Raw genomic sequence first — 23,402 nt, 5'->3', positions numbered from 1 at the left:
AATGTAAAGAATGGAAAAATCTCATTATTATTATTATTTTAATCACATCCTAAATATATTGCATTTTATTGCACCAAGCTTCTGTTTAACTCTTTCTTTATTACAAGTTGTGTTGCAGAGCTTCATGCTTTGGGTTTAGTTTGGAACAATGTGTAAACTTTCTGTGTTTTTCAAAAACCTGATAACTCTTTGTAACTACAAAGGATGTGGTCTTTTGACAAACCAGTTATTGGCCTAGACCAAAGCTTTGCCCTACCCCTGAAATGCAAATGGCAAACTTGTTCCAATCACAGGTTTAAGTTATTGACAGAAGCCACTAGCTACTAGAACCTTCTCCGATTAGTTGATTCCAAATTCATGGCATTTACTGTCTCCATGCAAGCGAAATCAGGGTTTTTGGAGGTGGATATTAATCAGTGTTGTCTTACCAAGGGTATTCAGAGACCAGAGATATCAATTAGCGGCTCTACTTCACAGACAAGCTGATCGCATGGGGGAATAACAACAGTGCTCTCCTCTGATTTCACAAAAGTCCTTCTGCTTTCCCATTGGTGATACGTTGTTTCAGATAACTGTAGCACTGGATACCTAGGTTGTATGGATTATATTACCTCACATCACCAGGTGGAATTGGGAGAAAAGTTGACTCAACCTTCATGTGTATTGAGAAACAAAAAACAACAAAAAAAAAACCCACGGGTAAATCATAAACTCTAGACCACACTGAATTTAAAATGACGAACCACAAAACATTCATGCAAAACCAATGGAGACATGGGAGCTGTTCACAGTTAGAACCAAGGACTGTGTTTTTAAAGGCACTGAAATATGAACCTCACTGACAGTCTGTACATTTACATAATTGCAAAACGTTTCAGAACAAATCCACATATGAAATTAATCTCAACATTTTACATCTCACCTCTTCCAATTTTCTCCAAAAACATTGTGTGCACTGTCTTGAGGATGCAAATCTATTCTCACAGAAGAGAAATATCAACCATTTTCATTTCTTTTTATGTAAACCCCCCCTGCCACCACCCACACAACTCTCTTAATTTTAGGTTACCATTAACCAGCCCCGACAAAGACCTTTCCCAGCTGCCACTACCTGAACTAGCATTATTGTGGAGTTGCGTTGCAGCTGGTTGGATCTGTGGGTTGTTTTCTAAGAACTCTTAGCTTTTACTTAAAAATGCCAAACATATAGACATCTTCTGGGAGAAACTTACCGCATGAGCAAGCAAACCACGCTGGATATTAATAATTCCATTATACAGATAAATATTTTACAAAAATCCAAACAACAATATGCTCTTTTTAATAACTCTTCTGGTGCCTTCCTGTGTATTTGGCGTTATGGTGGTAAGTAGTTTGTTTTTTATCTAATCATTTTATATGAATGTTTGAATGCTTACACACTAGAAGTATTACTTTCCTAGCGCTGAGATCACATAGTGAATAAAGTTTAATAAATAGTAATGCAATTGTTTACCACAAATCAGTTATATTGAGTTATTCATTTTAAGTATCTGCAGTTCAGGTTAGGGGACGAAGCATTCATTTATCCAAATACAAAGCAACATGTGCTGCAGTTGTTTTGCAGCTGGATTGAGAGCGGTGTGTTTGTTTAATAAACTCTGCTTCATTAGTTCAATAATCCGTTTTAGGAAAATGCAGCATCGGGTGCTAAAATTAAAGCTTGTCAGGAAAAAAACTAAATATTGAAATGTAGGGAGGAGGAAAAGCTATCACAAAAACTGTGTTGCAACCTGTGATAAGGGGGAATGCAACAGCATAGAGTACAACTCTGTCCACATTTGCTGACAGATCAGTGCAGAACAATGTACTGCAGAGACTCTGTGCTGCTGCTGCTCTCCCAGTGAACTGTAGTGATCTTGCCCAGTATTGATGTGTCAATGTCTTTACAGCGCACAGTCCAACCGGGCCACGAAATTGCAATTGCTCTGAATTTGCAAAATCAAAGCTATCATAGAGGTAAGGAAGTTAATTACCATATCTATATATATATATATAGTCTCTTAAAAAAACATAAAAAAATTCTCACCTAATTATAGTCTTTGCTTGGTTTAAAACTATGCACAATATGTTCTTTCTTTTTTTAACAATAATAAGGATGATGATAATCCTAGGATAGGGAACCCTGCTGTGATGATTGCCGTGCCCTCTGAAGTCATTATCCCAAGCATTTGAGCAAATCAAAACTCTGGGAAATGTTTTCAGTTCTGACCACATTTTCCACCAGAAACAATTGCAACATTGCTTGCTTAAATACTGTTGCACAACAATATCAGTGTCAGAAACTATTTTCCTTGGATTTTGTTCAGTATGTCTTTCCATACTAAGAGTTCAATGTCATGGAGAGGTGGGTCATTCTTACAGTTTAATTTACTCCACAGAATCGAATCAGCACAGAGAGGCAAGGCCAGAGCCAACGCTCTGAGTGTAGATAGTGATTAACCTTTTACCTTCCAGGTTTTGGACAGTGACATTTTATGTAAAAACAGCTGCTTTGAGTTCAGCTTACAATGGGCACTATTTGAGGCCCCACAGAGAAGGTCAAAATATGAATATTACTGTATAGGAGAATGTTGAAAATGTAAAACCAATACCAAATACTGATCAGTACAAATATACAGCAAGTATCAGTCAAGAGACGTTTTCATGCACGCTGTGTGTGGTAATTGTGAAAGTTTGTTTCTTTGTATCTGTGTAAATCTTTCTGTTGAACTTCTTCTGTTGGGTAATTCTAACAATTATCCTAATTTTCTGTAGTGCTGACTGAAGACGGGCATGAATGCAAATTCCCTTTTCGTTATGGTGGGAGTATATATCACCACTGCTTGAATGATAGAAATCAGAAACTATGGTGAGTTGATTGATTGGCTGTTTACAAGCAAGTTCTGCTTCATTAAAGTTATTTCCCAAATTGGTAAAATCACAGCAGTGATGAATTCAAAGCACAGCTGATACAAGGGCCTTTAATGCAGATTTAATTAAACTTATTGTTGACTCACAAAGGTAAAGAGTCTTTTCTCTGCAGAGGATGCTCAGCATGGATTTTAATTAACCAGCTTTGCTTTCATTATGTTGTGGAAGCTTCTGCTCTACGTTGAATCAGACATACATACATACCTACACCCCTTAGTGTCTGCTGAAGTAAAGATGCCCTGAAATATTCACATCACCCCTTCAAATATAGTAACCTCATACTGTCAGCTTTTCTTGTGTGGCTTTTATCCAAATTCATTTAGTGCAGGCTTCACTTTTGGCAGGAATTCGCTGGCAGGTATATTGAAGCTTGAGTGTAGGATATGGCTGCATTTATCATTGTGTAAGACATTTAAAATGAACTTTTCTCAGATAAAGCCTTCAGATCCCTGTTATCATACTCTAGTGCCATTCTCCCGGGACAGTCTCCAGTCCTCTTCCAAATCCCATTTCTGAGCAGGGTGTTACAAGATTAGTGATCATCAGCAAATAAGAGCAGTATATTCATAATTTATTTGGGTCTGCACTCATTTTCACACCATCTTTCAGATGTGACTGACGGATAAAATCGAAATGTAAATCAACTTGAATGCATTAAGCAGCAGAGTAGACTGGCTGGGTAACTGTCTGCAATGCTCAAAAACAACATGAACGAGGGGGGCATCATTATTATATTTAATGGATTGGGTTCTTAGATTCATTTTGAACAGATTTATTATTAACCACAAATATTTTGATTTAAACTTGGAATTACCATTTCATTTGTGTAGTGTATTTCTGTTTATGTATATATTTTTTATTTAGTTTATATTCATATTTATATGTATATTTATTTGCCTAGCATTAATGTGCAACCTAATGGCAGTGATATGTGAAACAATGTTTTTAAATGCTATTAGTGTCACTCCCTGCATGGTGTCAAGTCTGTAGCCACAAGGCATAACTTTTTTAAGTGAAGAACGCTGTTGTGAAATGTATTTCCATCTTTTGCTCATTTCCTGCTTTTGTCAGGTTACTCTTAGTTGACAGACAGATAGCAGTAGAGCCATCAACAGCACACCCACTTTTAACTTAATGCATATTTATGCCCTAGCAGCATTATTCTCATACTAATTTCTGTCAATAATGTGTTCAGCAGGGATATTATGCAGGGTCATTATGTATTTATGTTTTTTTCAGTCACATGGAAGAGTAGTTCATATCATTTATTCAGCTTTACTTTATTAATGAACATTGACACCATATTATTACAAACAGTTATAAAATATACACTCACAAGAATGTAATTAATAACGTAAATAAGCAACAGTACTGTTTGTGCATTCACATGTATTAAGCACATGCTGAATACTGATATACTGTACATCACTTTGGGTGGATCCCAAATAACAAAACAATAAAAATAGTATGACATGATTTTTTCTGCACTATCTTCTCACCTCAGAAAAGTGTGTCTGACTGAGAAATAAATTGTCGCCAAGGAAAATTATATAATTTTCTCCTTGAAAGGTCCTATTTGGTGTTCTTTAAACGTCCGTGAAATAGCCCTTCCCTTCAAATGGTCAAAGGAGGGTTTTAAATACCTTGGAGTTCAAGTATCTCCAATCTTGAATAACCTCTACAATCTAAATTATATTCATTTATTGACTTAGTTATGAAGTTAAGAAAGATGGCATATTCCCTCACTATCTTTGTCACATAGCAGCAGTCAAAATGAATATTTTATTAAGAGCTACTTTAATCAACATTGATCCTCACCCACAGTGGTTTACAACACTAGCATATAACATTAAATACATTTTACTGGAAAAATAAAAAAGCACAAAAATAAATGTCCACATTACAGAAAGCCAGATCTATCTAAGTCTAGAAAATATTTGTGCAGTTCTGCCACAGTCTCTTTTAAGATGGTTATAATTCAACCTTTCATCTGTACAGCATAGCCAAGTTTTAGCAAAATGCTGTACTTGCAATGAGAAATTGAATAAATAATTCATTTATAATTAATAATAAATAATAAAATAAAAATAATGCAATTAATAAATATGTTCTTCTTTTTCTTCTACCACTACTGCTACTACTACCCCTTCTTTTGGACCAATTATTAAAATAACTGTTACAGGAATCAATTTATTCATGAAAGCTTCCCTAGACATGAATACCTGACCAAAATATTCTGCACAGTAACAGATTACATGTGCGCATCACATTGTGAGGACAGGAGTGAGAATAGCCACATGGTTTTGATGAAAAATTATTAGACATTCCTTAGGTTCCATATAGAACTAATAAAACTGTCCCTAAGGAGAAATCATGATGAGTTATTTGCCATTAATGTGAATGGCTCACACTGTTTAGCTAAATGCAATCATTACTGCATTCTAATTGACATTATTATTATTAATGGTGGTAATTTTATTTTGATGTGTTAATTAGTTTTAGCAGAGGCATGCATGCTTATAATGAGAATTTCCTAAGTAACACATGACCATTGTGAGGTGTCCTTGCATTGTAGGTGTTCCATTACACATAACTTTGACCGGGATCAGTCGTGGGGATATTGTGCCACTGAAATTTCAGACACACAAGGTAACAGATATTGTATTCAGTTCCATTTTTCAAATTAATATAGAAAAATGAAAGTATACATTGAGGGCTGTTCTTTTCAAAGTGATTCTTACAGCAGATATTCTTTTAAAATCCATCAAGGTCGCAAAAAAAATATATAATATACATCACATGCAACATATTAAACATATCTCCAGTGTAATATAAACTGTAATCATAAGTAATAAGTATATGACTGGATATATATGACTCACAACATGTGATTATCTGATGCATAGTATTTATATTTGAATCATTATAAAAAATCAAGTCTTGGATGTGACATTACAGTACCTTGCATGTTCCTGCTGTTGCTATCCATGAATGGACCCACTGCTGCCCTCAGTTATAAAGCTCATCTTGTGATTTAATCATCATAGACTCGTGCAAGGAGAACCCATGCCACAATAATGGCCTTTGTACCAACGTCCCTCATTTGAAATCCTACCACTGCATGTGCCCGCAAGAATATAGTGGGAGACAGTGCACACTGGGTGAGTAATACTACTCCTTAGAAGGGAGATGGTTTGTATCAAGTTCAGCCCCTACGATTACTCTTTACAAATCATCCCGGTGACAGTTTGCCCCTGTGGCACATAGGAGCAGGTGTCTGAGATGAATTGATGTTTCTTGAGTACCATTTATGTTTCAGCTCCTACACAAGGTAAGGCCACAGTTGTTTAAATAGTTTTGATATTAGTACATTACTCAGGTTGGTAAGCAACAAGTCCTGCCTACTCATTTCTCCGACCTACAAAGTTTTTGTTTTTTGTTTTTTAATGCCCCAATTAAGGCTCACTTATAACTGCTTTGATTGGCCTGAGATCCAGTTTTATTCACACAGCGTCTGTTGTAAACAATGATTAAGAGAAGAAACGCAGCAACCAAATCCCCCCAAAATCCATTTCTAATCTTTCAGTTTGTGTATCCAAGAAATTTGAAGTTATAAGTGCTATCGGCAATCTGTTTGTGTTTCTGTTCCCTGACTTGTTTTACAAAGAAAAGATTAATAAACTTTGTCTACCACGATGACTGTATTTGCTTTAAAGATTATCTGGAAATCTGTATAATTCATCATTTTCATTTTAAAAAGTTATTTTTTAGTTTCGTTTACCTAATTCCCCAAAAGCTTCATCTGCATCACTGGAAAACTTAACGAATTCATAGCACAAGGCCTTTTTACATTGTGTTCTGCAACATCACCATGTCACCTCATTATCTGCTCAGTAAAGGAACTATTCCAGCTATTTCAAGTGGGCATAATTGGTGAAGTGAGATTAGTTTTGCAGTGTCTAGTCTCAACCAAAGCGATTTTTCCTTGTATTTAGAAATCATGCAACGTATGTGACATGTTTATTTAAGTCTTTAAGTAGAGGATGCAGTGTGAGACAGTGGTTGTACTGTTATACTTCACAAATTTAAGCAAGTTTATATGTTGCCTGTTTTATATAAGAAAAGTGTTACGATCCAGAGCACCTCCGCTACTATGGGAATGGAGAAACCTGGGGAAGAGTCCACAATCGTAGCGTGGAGCAGTGTACATGCATGCTCGGTGTAATCCAGTGCCAACGCGTTCGCTACACAGGTGGGTTCTGAGCGGTTCTGAAAGTGGGAAATTCAGCTGCTCACAGGTGGAGTTTGTGCATATTCTTGCATTTTGGTAGTAGAATATATTCATGTCCCTAATTATCTTAAATGATGTTATAAAAGTCACTGAAATATCTCTAGAGAAAAGTTAAGTATGGAGATGTCACATTTCACAGCAGTGTCACATTATCAGGTACACCACCCCATTGTTATAGTAGCTCTCATTATCCTGCTGATTGGGATATATTGCGTTTGCTCCCTTTTTTATAGTCAAGATGCACATGTCTCTGAATATATTTAACCTCATTATTTTTTAACCAAAGTTTGGTTGTGATATTTAGCCTGCTATTTCTTCCTGTGTTTCTGGATGTATTGCTACCTGATCTTAATGTCTGAGGCCGGCATTAAAACTAAAGTTAGTTTTATATTATTTGTGGCTTTTTTTTATTTGTGTCTCGCTATATTACGAATCTCGATATATTGCATTATTTTTGTTACTCTAGCAATAAGTGGAGGGGGTGGTGTACTTTCAGAACAGTGAACAAAACTATAAACGCAACATGTAAAGTGATGGTCCCATCATGTTTCATGTGCTGAAATGCAGGATCCCAGGAATATTCCATACGCATATTTTAATTTTTTCTCTCAAATGTGCACACATTTGTTTACATCCCTGTTAGTGAGCATTTTTCCTTTGCCCAGATATTCAATCCACCTGACAGGTGTGGCAGATCAAGAAGCGGATTAAACAGCACGATCGTTACACAGTTATACCTTGTGCTAGGGGTAATAAAAGGCCGCACTAAAATGTGCAGTTCTCTCACACAACACAATTCCACAGATGTCTCACATTTTTAGGGAGTGTAGAATTGCTATGCTGACTGCACCAGAGCTGTTGCCAGATAATTGAATGTTAATTTCTCTACCATAAGCCGCCTCCAATGTCGTTTTAAAAGAATTTAGCAGTACATCCAACTGGCCTCACAACTGCAGACCACGTGTAGCCACGCCAGCCCAGGACTCCACATCCAGCATCTTCACCTGTGGGATCGTCTGAGACCAGCCACCTGGACAAACTGTCAGAAAGCGTCTCAGGGAAGCTCATCTGCGGCTCATCATCCTCACCAGGGTCTTGACCGGACTGCAGCTCTGCTGGACATTCCTGCAGTCAGCAGCCAGTCATACACTCCCTCTGAACTTGAGACTTGAAATCCATAGATTGGGGCCTAATGGATTTATTTAAATTGACTGATTTCCTTCTATGAACTGTTACTCAGTATAATCTTTGAAACTGTTGCATGTTGCGTTTCCATTTTTGTTCAGTGTAGTTGAAAAATTGAATCTCCACCCAATTTGTACTATATTTACTCAGTTTTTCATTCTTGTGTTCTACATTTTATTGTTGTTAGCACACCTTTAGTAATATTTATATTGCAGGTCTAAAAGTAAAATTAGGTAATGTTAAGGTTTTGAAAACAGTTTTCCTGTCAGAAATGCCATTGCTTTTGTAACTTTTTTTTTTTGGTAAATCCCTAGCTTGCACCACGAACCCATGTCAGAACGATGCACCGTGCAGAAAGATCATATCAACAGGGAAGACCGTCTGTGCCTGCAGGCCGAGCTATGCAGGGCCACACTGTAGCATCATCCCAAGAAGAAATCCGTATATTCCAAAAGGTTTTACTTTTTCCATTTCTTACCAGTCTATTGTAACACCAATAGGCATGTCTGGTAATACACAACTGGGAACACAGAAATCAAACTACTACGTTTTTCATTTACCTGCAGTACTCTCACAATGCTCAGAGTGGTTCTGTGTTGATATGATTGATATAGTTACCTTATATTAAAGTAATCTCTGTCTCTTGTTTGCAATTGTCTTCACATCTTTCCAATATCCCTTAAAGTCTCCCATCAGAACAACTCTTTGCTTAGTGGTTACACCTCAGTATTGCTCCTAAATAATAGTTAATCTCTGTCTTGATTTTGAAGAACGTGACATGGACTGCTTTAAGGAGAACGGCACAAATTACAGAGGCATGGCCAATACTGGCATCTCTGGCAGCAGATGTCTGCCCTGGAACTCAGAGCTGCTGTACCATGAACTGCATTTAGGGACTGTGGAGGACGCTGCCTCTCTGGGCCTGGGGGAGCACTCTTACTGCAGGTGAGCAGTCTTTCCTTTCACCGGCAACTTCATCAGAACAAACAAGTCTTTAAGACAGCCAGAACTCCAGTGCATGGAGCTATACCTTCAATTCTTCATTTATGGCATCGTGTCTTGATGTGTTGGGATTTCCAGTCTCGCTGTCCTGTATATTCTTCATCCCTCTGAATCATAAAAACTGAATTTAGATTAGAATCGTGTCATTGAAAGCAAATTTTTTTTCCTCCCCAGAAACCCAGATAATGATCAGTTTCCCTGGTGTTACGTGCTGAAGAACACACAAATCTCCTGGGAGTACTGTAACATTCCTCCATGTCAGTCAACTGCTTGTGAGTACCTGGGTGCCTCCGGAGTCAAGCCATTTGCAGCTTGGATGGTTTTGAATGTTTAGCACTGCTTCCAAGTACCAGTAAAAGAAAATAAACACTAAATCTAGAGACTTTTAATAAGATGGCATAATATTACTGCTCAAAAATAGATATAGGTTGTTGTTTTAAGACCACCGTTGCCCTCGGCCAGCAAGCCTGTTTTCATGATACGATTTAATGCTCCACATGGACTCCAGAAACACAATGCTCAGTCCTGCACCTGCAGCTCGTACAGCAGGCAAATGGTAGCGAATCTGCAGCACTGCGGCCAGAACAAGAGTTTTCTATTAATACTATAAATCATCTACAATAATGTCTCACAGTACCATCAGCTGAGGGCTTTTCAATTACACCCTCCCCAGAGCCAGATCAAGTTGTTTTATATTTTCTTTTTTGTTTTAAACTACAGATATACTGTCTTCAGTCTCCCTCCCAGCAGGGGTGAATGTTTTTTTTCAGAAACTCGGTCAATATTGGGAGGGACATTTTATCGTTCCCCCCCTAAACCTATGCCTCCCAGGACATCCACACTGCAGAGAGACACATTCCCATTGTATTTGCCTCGGCCATTAGTCAGTGCTCAAGCAACCTCAATCCTTCATCTGTTTTATGAGTAACACTTTTATTAGATTCTCCATAATTCATAAGAGAGTGGAAAAGATTAACTGACTTTTTCTGGTGTATTATTATATGAAGATCGTTAATTAGACATCAGAAAAAATATATAGATCCTGATTTAAAATTGTGATTTGTTTAGTTTTGGTTAACCTATTGTGTTCAAAGCTATGGATCTCTTTAAACTGATGTAAAAGTGTGGAGTTTCTAACTTTTTGATCATGGCTTTTGTTCCATAAGGAAGTGCATCTTTAATGGAACTGTATATCACTTCTGCTGTCCCCTTTTCACTCAATTTAAAGTTTGTTGAACAAAATATTTTAAAATGGATTTGACATATCCTTAAAGAAAAGGCAATTTAGCGGGAAATTATGTGCCCTCAGGTCTCCATGATGTTAATACTAATAAAATACTTTAATTAAGACAGTATAATCTTCATGGTGGATTTAATTATTTGTTACAGCGCTGTCATTCACAAGGCTTTTACCCAACACTAACATTGAAATGCTATCAGATGAGAATCACACGTCTCAAGACCCTGTCTGCGGAAAGAGACACAAAAAGAGGGTGTTCAGGGGACGGATCATAAAAGGACAGTCTGCCCTGCCTGGCTCCCACCCCTGGATGGCTGCCATATATATCGGGACATATTTCTGTGCAGGGAGCCTGATAAAGCCGTGCTGGGTCGTCTCTGCTGCCCACTGCTTCGCTCACAGGTAGACTCTTTGGTAGTTATTTTATAATTTAATTCACTACAAAATAAAACATTTCTGCCTGATCCAATGGGTTCCAACATGGTGTGACTTCAGCACTGTGACTTGCTTCACATAATCCGGGTACCCCACTGACATATTGGGACCGTTTGGATGTGGGAACGGAGATATTATTTCACATTTTCAAATATAGATATATATAGGCCTATAACACATACTGTATACACATACTATATATATATATATATATATATATTTTTTTTTTTTTTTTTGTAATAAGTGCTTTGAACCTTATTCTTGGGTGAGTACATTTTACAGGAAAAGTAAATTAGTACAACATATACAAGTACAATATATACACATATATTTCTGTACAATATAGTATTTAATTATTACAACCCTGAGTTCTCTACTATTAAATCTATACTGTCCCATGATAGTTACCCTATCAGAGGAGAAGTAGAGACTCAGTAGAGAATATGCTTTCCTTTGGACCACACCGTCCAGAGCAATACCTCATTAAGGGCTTTTGGATGGACCACTGTACCCAGTTTTCTTAGGACACTGGGGTCATGGATGAGGTCCAAATCACACTTTGACACCTGGCCTACTTGAGCTGCTTGTGAGGAATGGGAAAAACATCCATTGCTGTAAGAAAGGCTTTTGTTGTATCTCTTTTAGCCCCCTGGTTTCCACAGTTCGGGTTGTCTTGGGTCAGCATTTTTACAATGACACAGGTCAAAATTCCAAGTCCTACAAAATTGAGAAATATATCTTCCCTGAAAAGTTTTCGGTGTTCAATCCAACTTTCAATGACATAGGTAAGTAGCATGTGATCGCTATAAATCCAAAGTATTCTGCACAATTTTACATGAACTCAGAACATTACATGTGAATTGTTATGTATTGACTAACAAGAATTGAATCTAGAATTTATAAAAGCCTGCAGTTATGTTAGTTCTTGTGTAGTTAAATGATTTATGTATATACAATTATTTTTGCATTGTGAGAATTGCACTGAGATCAGAAAATATTGGCTTTGGATGCTGTGCTTTGAAACAGGAGCTTATTGATTTACAATTTGTAAAATTGCAAGTGGCAGATATTGTCTGTGTGGCATAAAATATAAACCACCACATAATACAGGGTGATTCAGATTTGTCTGTGAGGCTGAGTGGGGAGCCATATAAAATATTTTCCATCAAGGATCAGTGGTGCAGAAACTGTGAGTAGACAGTGCAGTATCTCAGAAACTGTTTATCGGTAGCCACTTCACTTCACACACATTTTTGGCCACATCTAATTTCAAGCAAAGGAATGATACAATCATTGCATGTGCTTTAATTTAAAGATTAATATAAAGATTTATTAAGTGGTTTACCATTTAGCGTATATGAGATTTAGGTCAGATTAGATTACTTATGCTGCCAACAGCCATTATAAAATGCAGGTATTGGTCGTGTGATGAATCAATTTATTATAGACTTAATTTGATAGGTGGAAGTAGCTGATTTGTTGCAGATTAGTAATAAGGTTTGCACTTTGGACACGATTCAACAAAACACATGCTTTATAGTATTGCTTGCAATGTGTTATGCAAGGGGTAATCCAAAGACTTAGATATATAAGTGAGCTCAACTTAAAGTGTGATTTTCTTACTTGTCCATCTGATTTTGGGCTTATAAACATACTCTTCCAGAGTTGCCATTGTTTCTGAACTAGCAGCTCTTTATCCCCTTGTTACAGAGATAAGTGGATATGTTGTTTGAAATTGCTCAGGGTGTTCTCAGCTCAATGACCCTCTGAGGTACTGATTTGTTGATGTTGATGTTGAAATTGATGTTGATCCAACCGACACCATTCAATTTGAAATCTGCACTGCTTAAATTGCACATTGCACTTAAAATCCTCATTAATACATCAAACTAGAACATATAAGAGCTCTTGTGAGCAGCATGAAGGAGTATAGATGTCAACACCACTGATCAGGTACAAAAACAGTTAATTGTTGGACAAAATGAACAGTGGAGTTGAGAGCCTTGATTATAGACCCCAGTTGACCTGCCTGATGAGCAGATCATTTGTTTGAGTGATTAAATAATGCTCAGAACTGTGATTTGGAGAGCTCCACTATAGTTATGCTGTTCTAGTGGCTTTTAAGATAACCTCAGTATCTAGATTTTAATTCCACTGGAAGGGAGTGGGGAGGTATATAGCTGATAAATGTACTTGCTCTGCACTTCAAAGCCACAGACCTGTGAAACGTGTAGAAGAGATATGAGAACTGTCTTTAACACATATTTATATCCTGATATACTCACAAACAGGCGAACATAACAACTGCTAATGCTGAACAGACACCTTTAATGGGGGCCATCATTTTCAAAGCCTCAGGTGGCAGCATATAAACGGCAATGTAGTTTCCTCAGTCCACTAGTGTCTCAGAGCCTGGAGAAGCGAGGGGGCGATGCATCCTGGCTGAGAGGAAGGAACTCTCTTGCCAGGAACCTATTAACTATTCACCATTCACAAGCCGTTTTTCTATACCACACAAAGCACCGTTATTATGCTACTGCTGGCTACCCTGGGAGCTTCCAGTTAGCCGTTTGTGAGCGTAATGCAGGTGGCACTGAGACCTTATTCTGAGATCCAGAACCACAGGCTAGCGCTGTACAATTCATTCTTAGAACTAATTTGTCATTCTAAGAGTTTATAGAATGAATTCTCCTCTATTACTAATACAATGACCTGTCAAATCCAAGAGGTCCCAAATCTCTAATCTTCACCAGGGTTTTTACATGTCCATGCTATTCCAGTCCCCCATCTTTGCTTGTATTTCTGATCTTAAAATCTAGAAGTTGATTCAATTGAAACAAAGCTCCCATCATCACAGTTAGCATACCCTTTTAAGTGGCTTTATTAGGATTTGCATTCTAAGAATCATATGAAAAATAAAAATATGAATTGGTCCGTGCTAGAATATGTAATCATTTCAACTAATCTATACCAACAGGGTAATATTATATACATCTATTTTGAAGCCTGCTGAGAGTACAGTTTGAACTCATGTCAAGGCATAAAGACACGGAGACAGGCTTTTCACAGTGTAGTCTCAGTAATCAGGAATTTGGGAAAGCTGTTCATTTAACAGCTGCTCTCAAATTCTCAGACAAAAGGCAACTGTGTCATTAGAAGCGGTTTTTGTGAAGATGACAAAGACATAAAAATCCCTTAAACGTCTCATGCGTTTTCCCATGTGTTCCTTTTCATGTGTTGCCTAATAGGTCATCAGTACAATTGTTCAAGCAGGATTTGGCCTGTTTTGACAGTTCACCAAGATTTCCAGTTACTGTGATTCCCTTTAATTTGCTCCAAGAATCAAAACTTGAGAGACAGTGGTGTTTCCGGGGGGGGGGGGACCTGCTTTAAATTGTGTGAGTGAATGCAGATGCCAATCCCAGTATAAAGGGTCTTACCAAATTAAGTTAATAGTTATTCTGTGTTTTGGTTCAATTTCTATTACCTGTATACATGATGGTCCTAAAGCACGGCTAAACAGGTTTTACAGAATTGGCATATCAATCAGTTATGCAATTTTCACAATCAGTGCGGATGTGCATTTTGTTTTGATCTTAAAGAAAATCAATTTTGCTTTTACAGCATAGGTATTATGCTCTTGAAATTACTCTTAAGTAACTGCAGCCACTTTGTTGGACTTTATTGTGGAAATCATAGGCCTGTATTTAATAAAATAAAAAAATAAAAAGCAATGGCCAATTACAAATTACTGATACTGTGCTTGATCGACTGATCTTGCAGTATGTGACTAAAGAATGATTCATCTTTCTCATTCCATAGTTCTGGTTAAATTAAAGAAGGAAAACAAACATTGTGCTAAACGGACTCAATTTGTGCGTCCTATATGCCTGCCCACAAAGCATCTTTCCTTCCCAGACAATTACTGCTGTCAAATTGCTGGCTGGGGACATATGTATGAGAGTAAGTATGTGAGGAATATGTATTGTTATATTGCTGTACAAACTTTAATTATGTTTAAAGCAGCAAATACCCAGGGACTTTTACAAAGTTTAAATATTCCAAAATGTGAGCCATTTAATATTCTGTAAATAAAAGGAAACCCAATTACATGAAGATAAGAGACATTTTAGAAGTGCAATGCTTATTATCACAAAAGTAATGCTCATTATTATAATAATTATGTTGTCTTGCATCTTTTTAATGTTCTGCTTGATTTTATTTTAAAAGTTCAAAATATTTAGAGAAGCCTTCCTAAATAAACGACTAGTATGCATGTGGAGAAATATAATAACTATAATTTAAAACAAAATAGGGGTTTTCAAATTAATGTCATACTCTTTTATAATGTTGGTCTCAACATCTATTACCTGAATAGATTTTTTTAAATGTAACAATCAAACAGTCATTTTTAAATTCATTTGCTTTAATTATGTGACCATGCTTAAAGGCACATCTGTCGCTTTTTGTTTCTCTCCAGAATCAGCCTCTCTTTAAAGTAAAGCAAAAAAAGATCTATAACAATTCTCTTCTCCAGAACTGAGTAATGTCATTGGAGTGAATGCTAAACAAATATTATGTAATCTCCTTCCTCAGAGGCCGATGCCTATGCCCCTCATTTACAGGAGGGCTTGGTCAACATAATCCCATTTGACCAGTGCTCGAAGCCTGATGTTTACGGGACAGAGGTCAATGAGAATATGCTGTGTGCCAATAGCAATCAGTGTGTGGATGCGTGTCAGGTAAGAATGAAACAAAGGCCAGGAGACACGAACATTTGTACCATTTTGGGCCTTCGATTACTAACATTGCTACAGTTTGTGTGTAGTTTCAAACAGGTCTTTTTAGCTTCTACAGTGCTGTTCTTGTTAGGACACGGACAGACAGCTGTGTGCCATTCTCATTTCTTTTTTTGAATTTGTTAATGAGATCAGAGCCAATATGTTCAGCTGCCGCCAGGTACTGAAGCTAAAGTGGACACTGAGGACCAAGTATGTCACCGAGATTATCTCTTGCTGCTGACAAGGTCTGATGTTTACTTGTGCCACGTACAATAGAACAATAGAAGTACTATTTCATTGCTGTTTGGGGGGATTTTTGTTTCATTGGCAGGCTGAAGCTTGAACGTATTGTTAATGCTGGATGTTAAATGGTGTGATTACAAGCTGTTGCAGACAACAAATATGTTCATTTCCCACACAGGGTGACTCGGGGGGCCCACTGGCCTGTGAAAAGAATGGCGTCTCTTACCTGTATGGCATTGTTAGCTGGGGAGAAGGATGTGGCAACTCAAAGAAGCCTGGAGTCTACACCAGGGTTTCTCAATATGTGGATTGGATCAACAGGGTCACAACACCGATTGTTAAGACCTGATTTATGAACATTTTTTGAATCATGGTTGTGTAGTAATATGTGTGCATTGCCAATGCTGTGAGTATAGAAGAAATCAATCCCACTGAAAAAGTAAATTAGTGGTACGTATTTAGGTATGTAACTAGAGGAAGTTATGGCTACCTACTCTGAATAAAAACATATATGCTTTTTCCCCCTTTGTTTTACAGATGAATAAAACTGAATTGTAGTGCATCAAAATATAGGGATACATTTGATGTATAAAATCTTCTAAAACAAAACTATTAATAAAATGTGCTAAATCAATATCATATGCTGTGTATTTTTAATGGAAAACTGGTCAATGCTGCAATGAGTAGATATCATGTGTATTGGACTGTTAGAATTGTCTTCATCATAAAATAAAAACATACAGTGTAGTCCAGTGAAATTGGTTTCTAGGATGAATTGGTTGTTAACAGCATTTCAAAATGAAATTGTGTTTAGATATGAGTCCTAAGATTACTAGTCCATGTCAAAATCATTTACAATTTTTATTATATTTTCAGTGAATAATTGCAATTACAAAAGCAAGAGCTAAGGCTAACATGAAATTGTGCTTAAAGAAATGTTTTTGATGTTCAACAAAAAGCAGTTGATGTAAATTGTGTCAAGCTACAAGAGGTTAAAACAGATGTATATTTGGGTCAGTTACTATAAACCGAACACTATATCCCAGTATAAATAGAAGAGCTTCAATTCGCTGGATTTAATTTGAGTAGATAAATTGTGAATCATAAATTAAGGCAAATTCTATTTAGTCCTAAAAAAGTGAACAGCTAATACAAGATGGAAATATAAAGATGTGTTTCAATAAGACTTCAGCATTTCTCATGGATTATGTTTTTAATGGAATATATTATTCACTAACATACCACAACATTTTCCATGGTCAACAAAGAGCTAAGCAGAAATCAAAGGAGACTTATTTGGGCACACAGTAAGGCACCAGTTTTAACCCATTCAGTGGAAGAAGGGCTCCTTGTTTACAAACATCCATACCATGAGGTTTTATAATGGCAGATATTGTACCTGAGTGGAGACAGAACAAAACTGGCCCAGAAACAGAGTATCGATTGGACATTTGTTTACCTGTGATTCCCCTAAACATTACCAACTGTTCCCAAATGCACTTTAGGTTCAATCCCAGGTAGGGGACACTGCTAACGAACCTTGAGCAAGCTACTTTACCTAGACTGCTCCAGTAAATGCCCAGCTGTATAAATGGCTAAAATGTAAAAATAATGTCATATACTGCAACAATTGTAAGTCACCCTGGATAAGGGTTTCTGCTAAGAAATCAAGTAAAAACCTGCATGTCAATTTTTCCAGATATCTGTTATTACTATTCTTGCCTAATACCCCCAGATGTCTTCTTGAAGTAAAATGAAAAGCCATTAAAGAAAAACTATCAACCCCTTTCAATTATTTGGAAATAGTAAAACAAACTTTATAAACAATTATACATATATTCAACATATAAACTGTTGTTTTCATATATACTTATTCTACTTCTATTATTATTATTATTATTATTATTATTATTATTATTATTATTATTATTATATCACATTTCTGGGAGGGACGTCTCTTAACCTGTAGTGTTCAGGTTACTCTGACCTGCCCCTGGCGTCTCAGGACCTTTGTGTTCATTCAATTGCGCCTTGGCTATAAAATCAATTTCCCTGAGACACTGTGACAACTGTCCAAACTGTCCTGCATGCCTTTTGTGGCCGGTGGAGACAGAAGCCCCGAGTTTGGGAGTGTGTCTGGGTGCAAGCCGTGTCTCTGTGCCCCTCAGTGCTGAAAGCCAATAAAGCTATTTTGAAAGTGACCCCTCCGCAGTAGCAGCGGCCGCAGTCCAGAGCGCAGCTGTTTGGAACCATGACTGAAGATGACGGATTCGGTGGTCGTGGAGGGACAAGTCAAATTCAGAGATGGCAAAAAGGTTTCAAAATCGTCTTTTCTGCGTCTTTCTGTTCATTTTGGCATGAGCTGTGTCACCGTGGGATACCCAGATGTCCTTTTTAACTCGTTTCATGTGCTTTTGTTTGCCTTGCAGTGGAAGAGTAGGTGGGTTGCGCTCAGAAAGCCCTCCCCTGTAGCAGGTATGTCTCAACTGTGCTATATTTGACGCGCTGCTTGCGGCAATAACATGAACACCATAGAAATAGTCTGTCTTTGAGGATCTTAATGACATCAAAAGTTGGGTACTGTCACTTTTTGAAATGTTTAATATCCAAAGCTTTTTTCTGTCGTTGGTTATGTGTGCAGATAGTTTTTTCTGAATGAAACATTAACCATAGCTGAGCGTGTGTCATGATTGATACATTGCATCTGCTCATACATACATACATACATACATCTATGTATTTATGTATTTATATTCCCATTGGCACATGTGTTAGAATCCGATGTATTTTATTTCTTTGCAATTGACAGACGTATACATATGTTGGAATAGCACGTTCAATTCTTCATTAGATCCAGTGTGCTGGTTTTGAAATACATCCAGATTTGCTACTGCTTTCGTGGCAGCTTAAATTTCATCCTGCTCATTCAAAACTTTTACCTCGACTAAGACATGTGGTCAGTATTATTTTTAAAGAAATATTATTATTGTAAACCTAAACTTTGAAATTTGAAAGTTTTCAATATCCTTGTCATGCTCTCATTTCTAAAAATATATAAACATATATTGCTAAAAGTTGAGTTTAAAACAAATTGTGAATATTTCAATAACATTACTATATAGTATATAATAGCAATTGCTCACCTTGTGTTGATGAGTTTAATGATACAGAGCCTACTGGATCATTGCTACAGTTCATTTACATTATTTATTTTCCCAGTACTACATACAAATTAATACACAGCTTCCCTTTGATTACTTTCCTGAAAAATGTTAGTGTATGATAATATTTTAATATTGTATTTGTGTTTCATGTTTAATTACTTGTGATGTTTTAATATTTGGAATGAAAGTCCAGAATGTAATAAAAATCGAAACCCACCTGCCAATCATAGATCACGGTACCATTACTTGATAGCACTTTGTGCAGAAGCAAAAAGTTTATGGCAAACAAGAAGCACCATCAAGTACAAATTTGTTATTTGCAGTTGGCAGGTGGGTGGGGTGAAGATCTGATTTCCCCAAGTTTTAGTCAGAAACGATGCAGCTAAAAATAAATGTAAGGGCTTGATTTTAGAGGCTGTATATGGTTCACATCAATGGAAAGTCAAAGATGTTGTGTGTTTGTATACTTCTTAGAATGTAGCCTTAAGAATCAAACACAACTGCACTGTGGGCAATTTTAAATTCAGTTTCCAGAAGAACATAAAAAAAACTATACAAATAGATGTACAAATATGTTATGTATTGTGGTATTCTATGTGATTTATATCAATACTGTATCTTGGAGAAAAATACTTCTGAGGTGACTAATCTGAACTCAGGAATGTGAGCAGATGCTGAATTATGTTGACAGCCTCGTTGCTGTGTGTATGTGTATTGCCCATCTAAATTGCAAGGAACATTTTGTGTTACACAGATTGGATACCTAAACAATAAGTGATTGACAGTAGAAGTGAAAATAAATATTTTGCTGATATTGAAGTCATGTGCCATTTATGTTTGTTGTTCATTGGTGTTGTGTTCCCTATGGTTTATATGGAAATATCCTCCCACTTAGCTGTTTCTGGCTGCCTCCTGTGCTGTCTAATGAGTTAGGCCTCAGCTGCATGCTAGGATCACTCAACCCTTTGAAGTTTCTGCTTTCACAGCTGCTGAAGTTCACAGGTGTCTTTGTGTGACAGAATATGGGAGTGTTATGTCAGATGATGCAGAGGTTTAACTTCTTCAGTGTTTAACTAACTGAATAATTTTATTTGATCTTTAATATAAAATAAGTATACTGCCATATTTCAAGAAGGGGACGAGCTAAAAACCAATACTTATTTAAAATACTATAAAATAGGAACTGAGCTTTTTGCTTTCTCAATAAATCATTGACCTGAGCCGAACGAGATGTAATCACAACATAACAATAACATATACATTGAAATATTGTACGTATAGAAAATCGAATATCAACCCTCACCATGGGAGGAAAAAAAATGATGTGGCTTTATTTCTTTTGCAGATTGTCTATTAATGCTTGTGTACAAAGATAAGTCGGACAAAACGAAAGGTCACAAGGAGAGAAACAGCATTACGCTAGAGGACATCTGTGGGCTCGACCCAGGACTTTCCTATGAAGGGGTCAGTCACACCCTTGCAATCATCTGCTTGACGCAGGCAGTGATGCTGGGCTTCGACAACAAGGAGACCATGTATGCCTGGGATATAAGGATCCGCTACAGCCTCGGGGAAGGTAACCTTGAACGGGCCGCATTTCAGGACTTCTCGTTGTCACTTGTTAACAGCCAGGCCCCTGCTGCTCAGGCAATGCTTTTATCTTGTAGGGTTTAATTATAGGTCAGGGCTTTATTGTTTTTCAGCTGACGATCCTTTAGCTACTTACATAACTAACAAAAAGCTGCAAAAATGATTGTTAGACTAGATTTTCATGGTCATGCGAAACCTATGCCCAAGCATTTTGTATGTCTTTATTTATAACTAATATTCAGTTGCTTTCATCTGTCATTAAGGGTCTTAGGTTTGGTCATGGAATTATTCTTTCCATACTTTCTTTTCCTCCTTATAATGTGAAATTTGAAATACTGTTACAATCAGGCATTAAACCAGCTGAGTTGATTGCACTTATCAACAACTTTTTCTCATTATTTATTTTAACGGCAATTCCCGACTAGAAACATTGTCTGGGGCTTTAAAATATCACCTCATTTTGTCAGCGCAAAATACCATTATATATTTTTCTCTGCCCGACCTTTTGTCTTGAATCCCGGTTCATTGTCCTCTATGCATCATTCATAAACAGTGTGATGACAAGCTCCAGCTGGCAGTCATCAGTACAGATTTTTCTTATTAACGCAATCAATCTTGGAGTCGACAGTGCTTCTCGTCCTGCTCAAGTTTTTTTCCCTACTTTGGAGTTGATAAACGACATGCTCAAAATTGTTACATTTACTGACAAGGCCCCTGTCTGTCTTTTCTACCTAAAGCAGTAGAGCACTTGAGTTTCTCACATTGTTATGGTACAGTTTAATTGCAGATTTTTATTTTTTTGAATCTGTGTTTTGTATGATTCTAATGTGTCCTTAAGCCAACACTTACGTTAGCCATGGCTGGCTCTCACAGTTTATTGCATTTGTCCTGAGGCCGTTTTAATTCTATTATCTTAGTGCTACACAATATTAACACCCACGGCTTTGCAGTCATATTTTATGTTGGAAAAACACTTTGCAGGTACATTAAGCGCTTTAAAATATTCATGGATGTTTTATAATTATTATTGCTGGTTTAGAAATAATGGCATTATATAAAATTTCATCCTGTTTTCAATGAAAGAATGTAGGAAATAACTTCAAACTTGAAATAAATGAGTCATAGCAGTTTCACTTTCAGTGTTAACAGATGTTTGTTGAGTGAATTAATTCTGCATTACTACCATGTAATAGACTAAACAGCAGAATGTCAGAGCTACAATTACTAGAAAACATCACTGAAAGTTTTGGTTACTTTTAAATTGTAATGTGCTGGATGAATTTTTAAATTATCAATTCAAATTATTATTATATATTTTTTGATTTACTTTATTAAATTTAAAATGTATTACAAATTACAGAGGAGATCATAAATCCTGAAAAGAGGACAGTGGGCATTGTATTATGTCAACACTTTAATAGCAGGATATTTTTTATACAACAAACTAACCTGACATCAACAAAAATCTAAACATAAAGAAAGTGGAATAAGGCGCATGTAGGAATTGTGAATTGATGAATTATCCTCGCTGTACTTTTCAGCCACGGTTTGTTTTATCTTGCAGTGCACAGATTTAATGCCGTAGTGCTACCGGGCACCAAACTGGAGAGCGGGCCTGCTACCCTCCATCTGTGTAATAACCTGCTGGTTATTGTCAGGGACCTTCCACCAGCAATAATTGGACAGTGGAAACTGTCAGACCTCAGGAGATATGGAGCTGTCCCGAATGGCTTTGTCTTCGAAGGAGGCACACGGTGCGGCTACTGTAAGTATTTTTGTTTCTGAGAACAGCACCTATACTCACACTCCCAGAGAGCGGGAAACTTTGACTTCAAGTTTGTGTCAAGGAGGAAAATGTTTCTTATTGTGCTCTTACAGTAGGTTTATTAGAAATATTTCATTATAATTAGATTAAAAGGTGCACAAAAGTACAGCAAGAAAATCACACCACTAAACAATACAAATCAAATGTAATGTTTTCCACAGAAGATTTTTAAAGGACACTCTTTCTGTATCGAGTGTATTTATTTTTTATGTTGGGTATAATAATTATGCATCTATAATTCCTCGTCTCTTATGGCAATGACTGTTTTGGAGTTTATTTTGAGAAGCTGAGTGATTATTTCCTTTGAGTGTTCAATTAATTTCATGATTTTGATTTTGATTTGCTATCCATCAGCATTTAGGCTTCTTGAGTAATTTAAGAAATGACTATATTACACTATATATATTTATATAACACATGTATGTAATAAATATGCTTCCATGACGATCATTGTCCCTTATCAGGGTTGTATTTACATGGCATATTAGTTTACTATTAAATGTTAGTTTACACTTATATAGTAAGTGCTGTGAATATCGTACAAACCAAAACCTCTAAACACGTCAAAATTGTACATGATCTCCTCTCCGTATATGTAACATTGTATTCCAAATATCTGTTCAAGTGTCAATTATAAAGCGTCATGTAATCTTTGCCCACAATTGGCATTTATTTCCCTTTCATCTTCAACATT

At 36.7% G+C, this 23,402-nt stretch overlaps 2 protein-coding genes across 6 annotated transcripts in view; both read left to right on the top strand.

Annotated features, from left to right (window-relative positions):
* The first annotated feature begins 1,096 nt into the window (after positions 1 to 1,096).
* On the top strand, positions 1,097 to 16,768 carry hgfac (HGF activator). The gene is made up of 14 exons (XM_066720104.1): positions 1,097 to 1,365; positions 1,932 to 1,998; positions 2,797 to 2,890; positions 5,528 to 5,601; positions 6,000 to 6,113; positions 7,073 to 7,204; positions 8,743 to 8,883; positions 9,199 to 9,373; positions 9,605 to 9,702; positions 10,820 to 11,072; positions 11,751 to 11,890; positions 14,928 to 15,068; positions 15,702 to 15,847; positions 16,308 to 16,768. Exons 1-14 carry the CDS (start codon positions 1,312 to 1,314, stop codon positions 16,476 to 16,478), a joined length of 1,800 nt encoding a protein of 599 aa, XP_066576201.1. The 5' UTR covers positions 1,097 to 1,311; the 3' UTR covers positions 16,479 to 16,768.
* A 1,590-nt stretch (positions 16,769 to 18,358) lies between these two features.
* The window catches only part of dok7b (docking protein 7b), a 29,116-nt gene continuing 24,072 nt past the window's right edge, over positions 18,359 to 23,402 (top strand). For all 5 annotated transcript variants that reach the window (XM_066720097.1, XM_066720096.1, XM_066720093.1 and 2 more), the window contains exons 1-4: positions 18,359 to 18,444; positions 18,559 to 18,604; positions 20,639 to 20,869; positions 22,448 to 22,648. In XM_066720097.1, coding sequence (XP_066576194.1) covers positions 18,391 to 18,444; positions 18,559 to 18,604; positions 20,639 to 20,869; positions 22,448 to 22,648 — 532 coding nt within the window. In that variant the 5' untranslated portion in view covers positions 18,359 to 18,390. The remainder of the gene's footprint in view (positions 18,445 to 18,558; positions 18,605 to 20,638; positions 20,870 to 22,447; positions 22,649 to 23,402) is intronic.

The sequence above is a fragment of the Amia ocellicauda genome, chromosome 13, assembly GCF_036373705.1.
Source record: "Amia ocellicauda isolate fAmiCal2 chromosome 13, fAmiCal2.hap1, whole genome shotgun sequence".
Classification (NCBI taxonomy): domain Eukaryota; kingdom Metazoa; phylum Chordata; class Actinopteri; order Amiiformes; family Amiidae; genus Amia; species Amia ocellicauda.
This window is presented reverse-complemented; position numbering and strand designations above follow the sequence as displayed.

Excerpts from the sequence above, each read along its gene's own strand:
- hgfac (XM_066720104.1), top strand. The coding sequence starts at position 1,312 with ATGCTCTTTTTAATAACTCTTCTGGTGCCTTCCTGTGTATTTGGCGTT. Across the intron at positions 2,891-5,527 it reads GATAGAAATCAGAAACTATG|GTGTTCCATTACACATAACT; the intron begins GTGAGTTGATTG and ends CTTGCATTGTAG. Across the intron at positions 6,114-7,072 it reads TGGGAGACAGTGCACACTGG|AAAAGTGTTACGATCCAGAG; the intron begins GTGAGTAATACT and ends GTTTTATATAAG.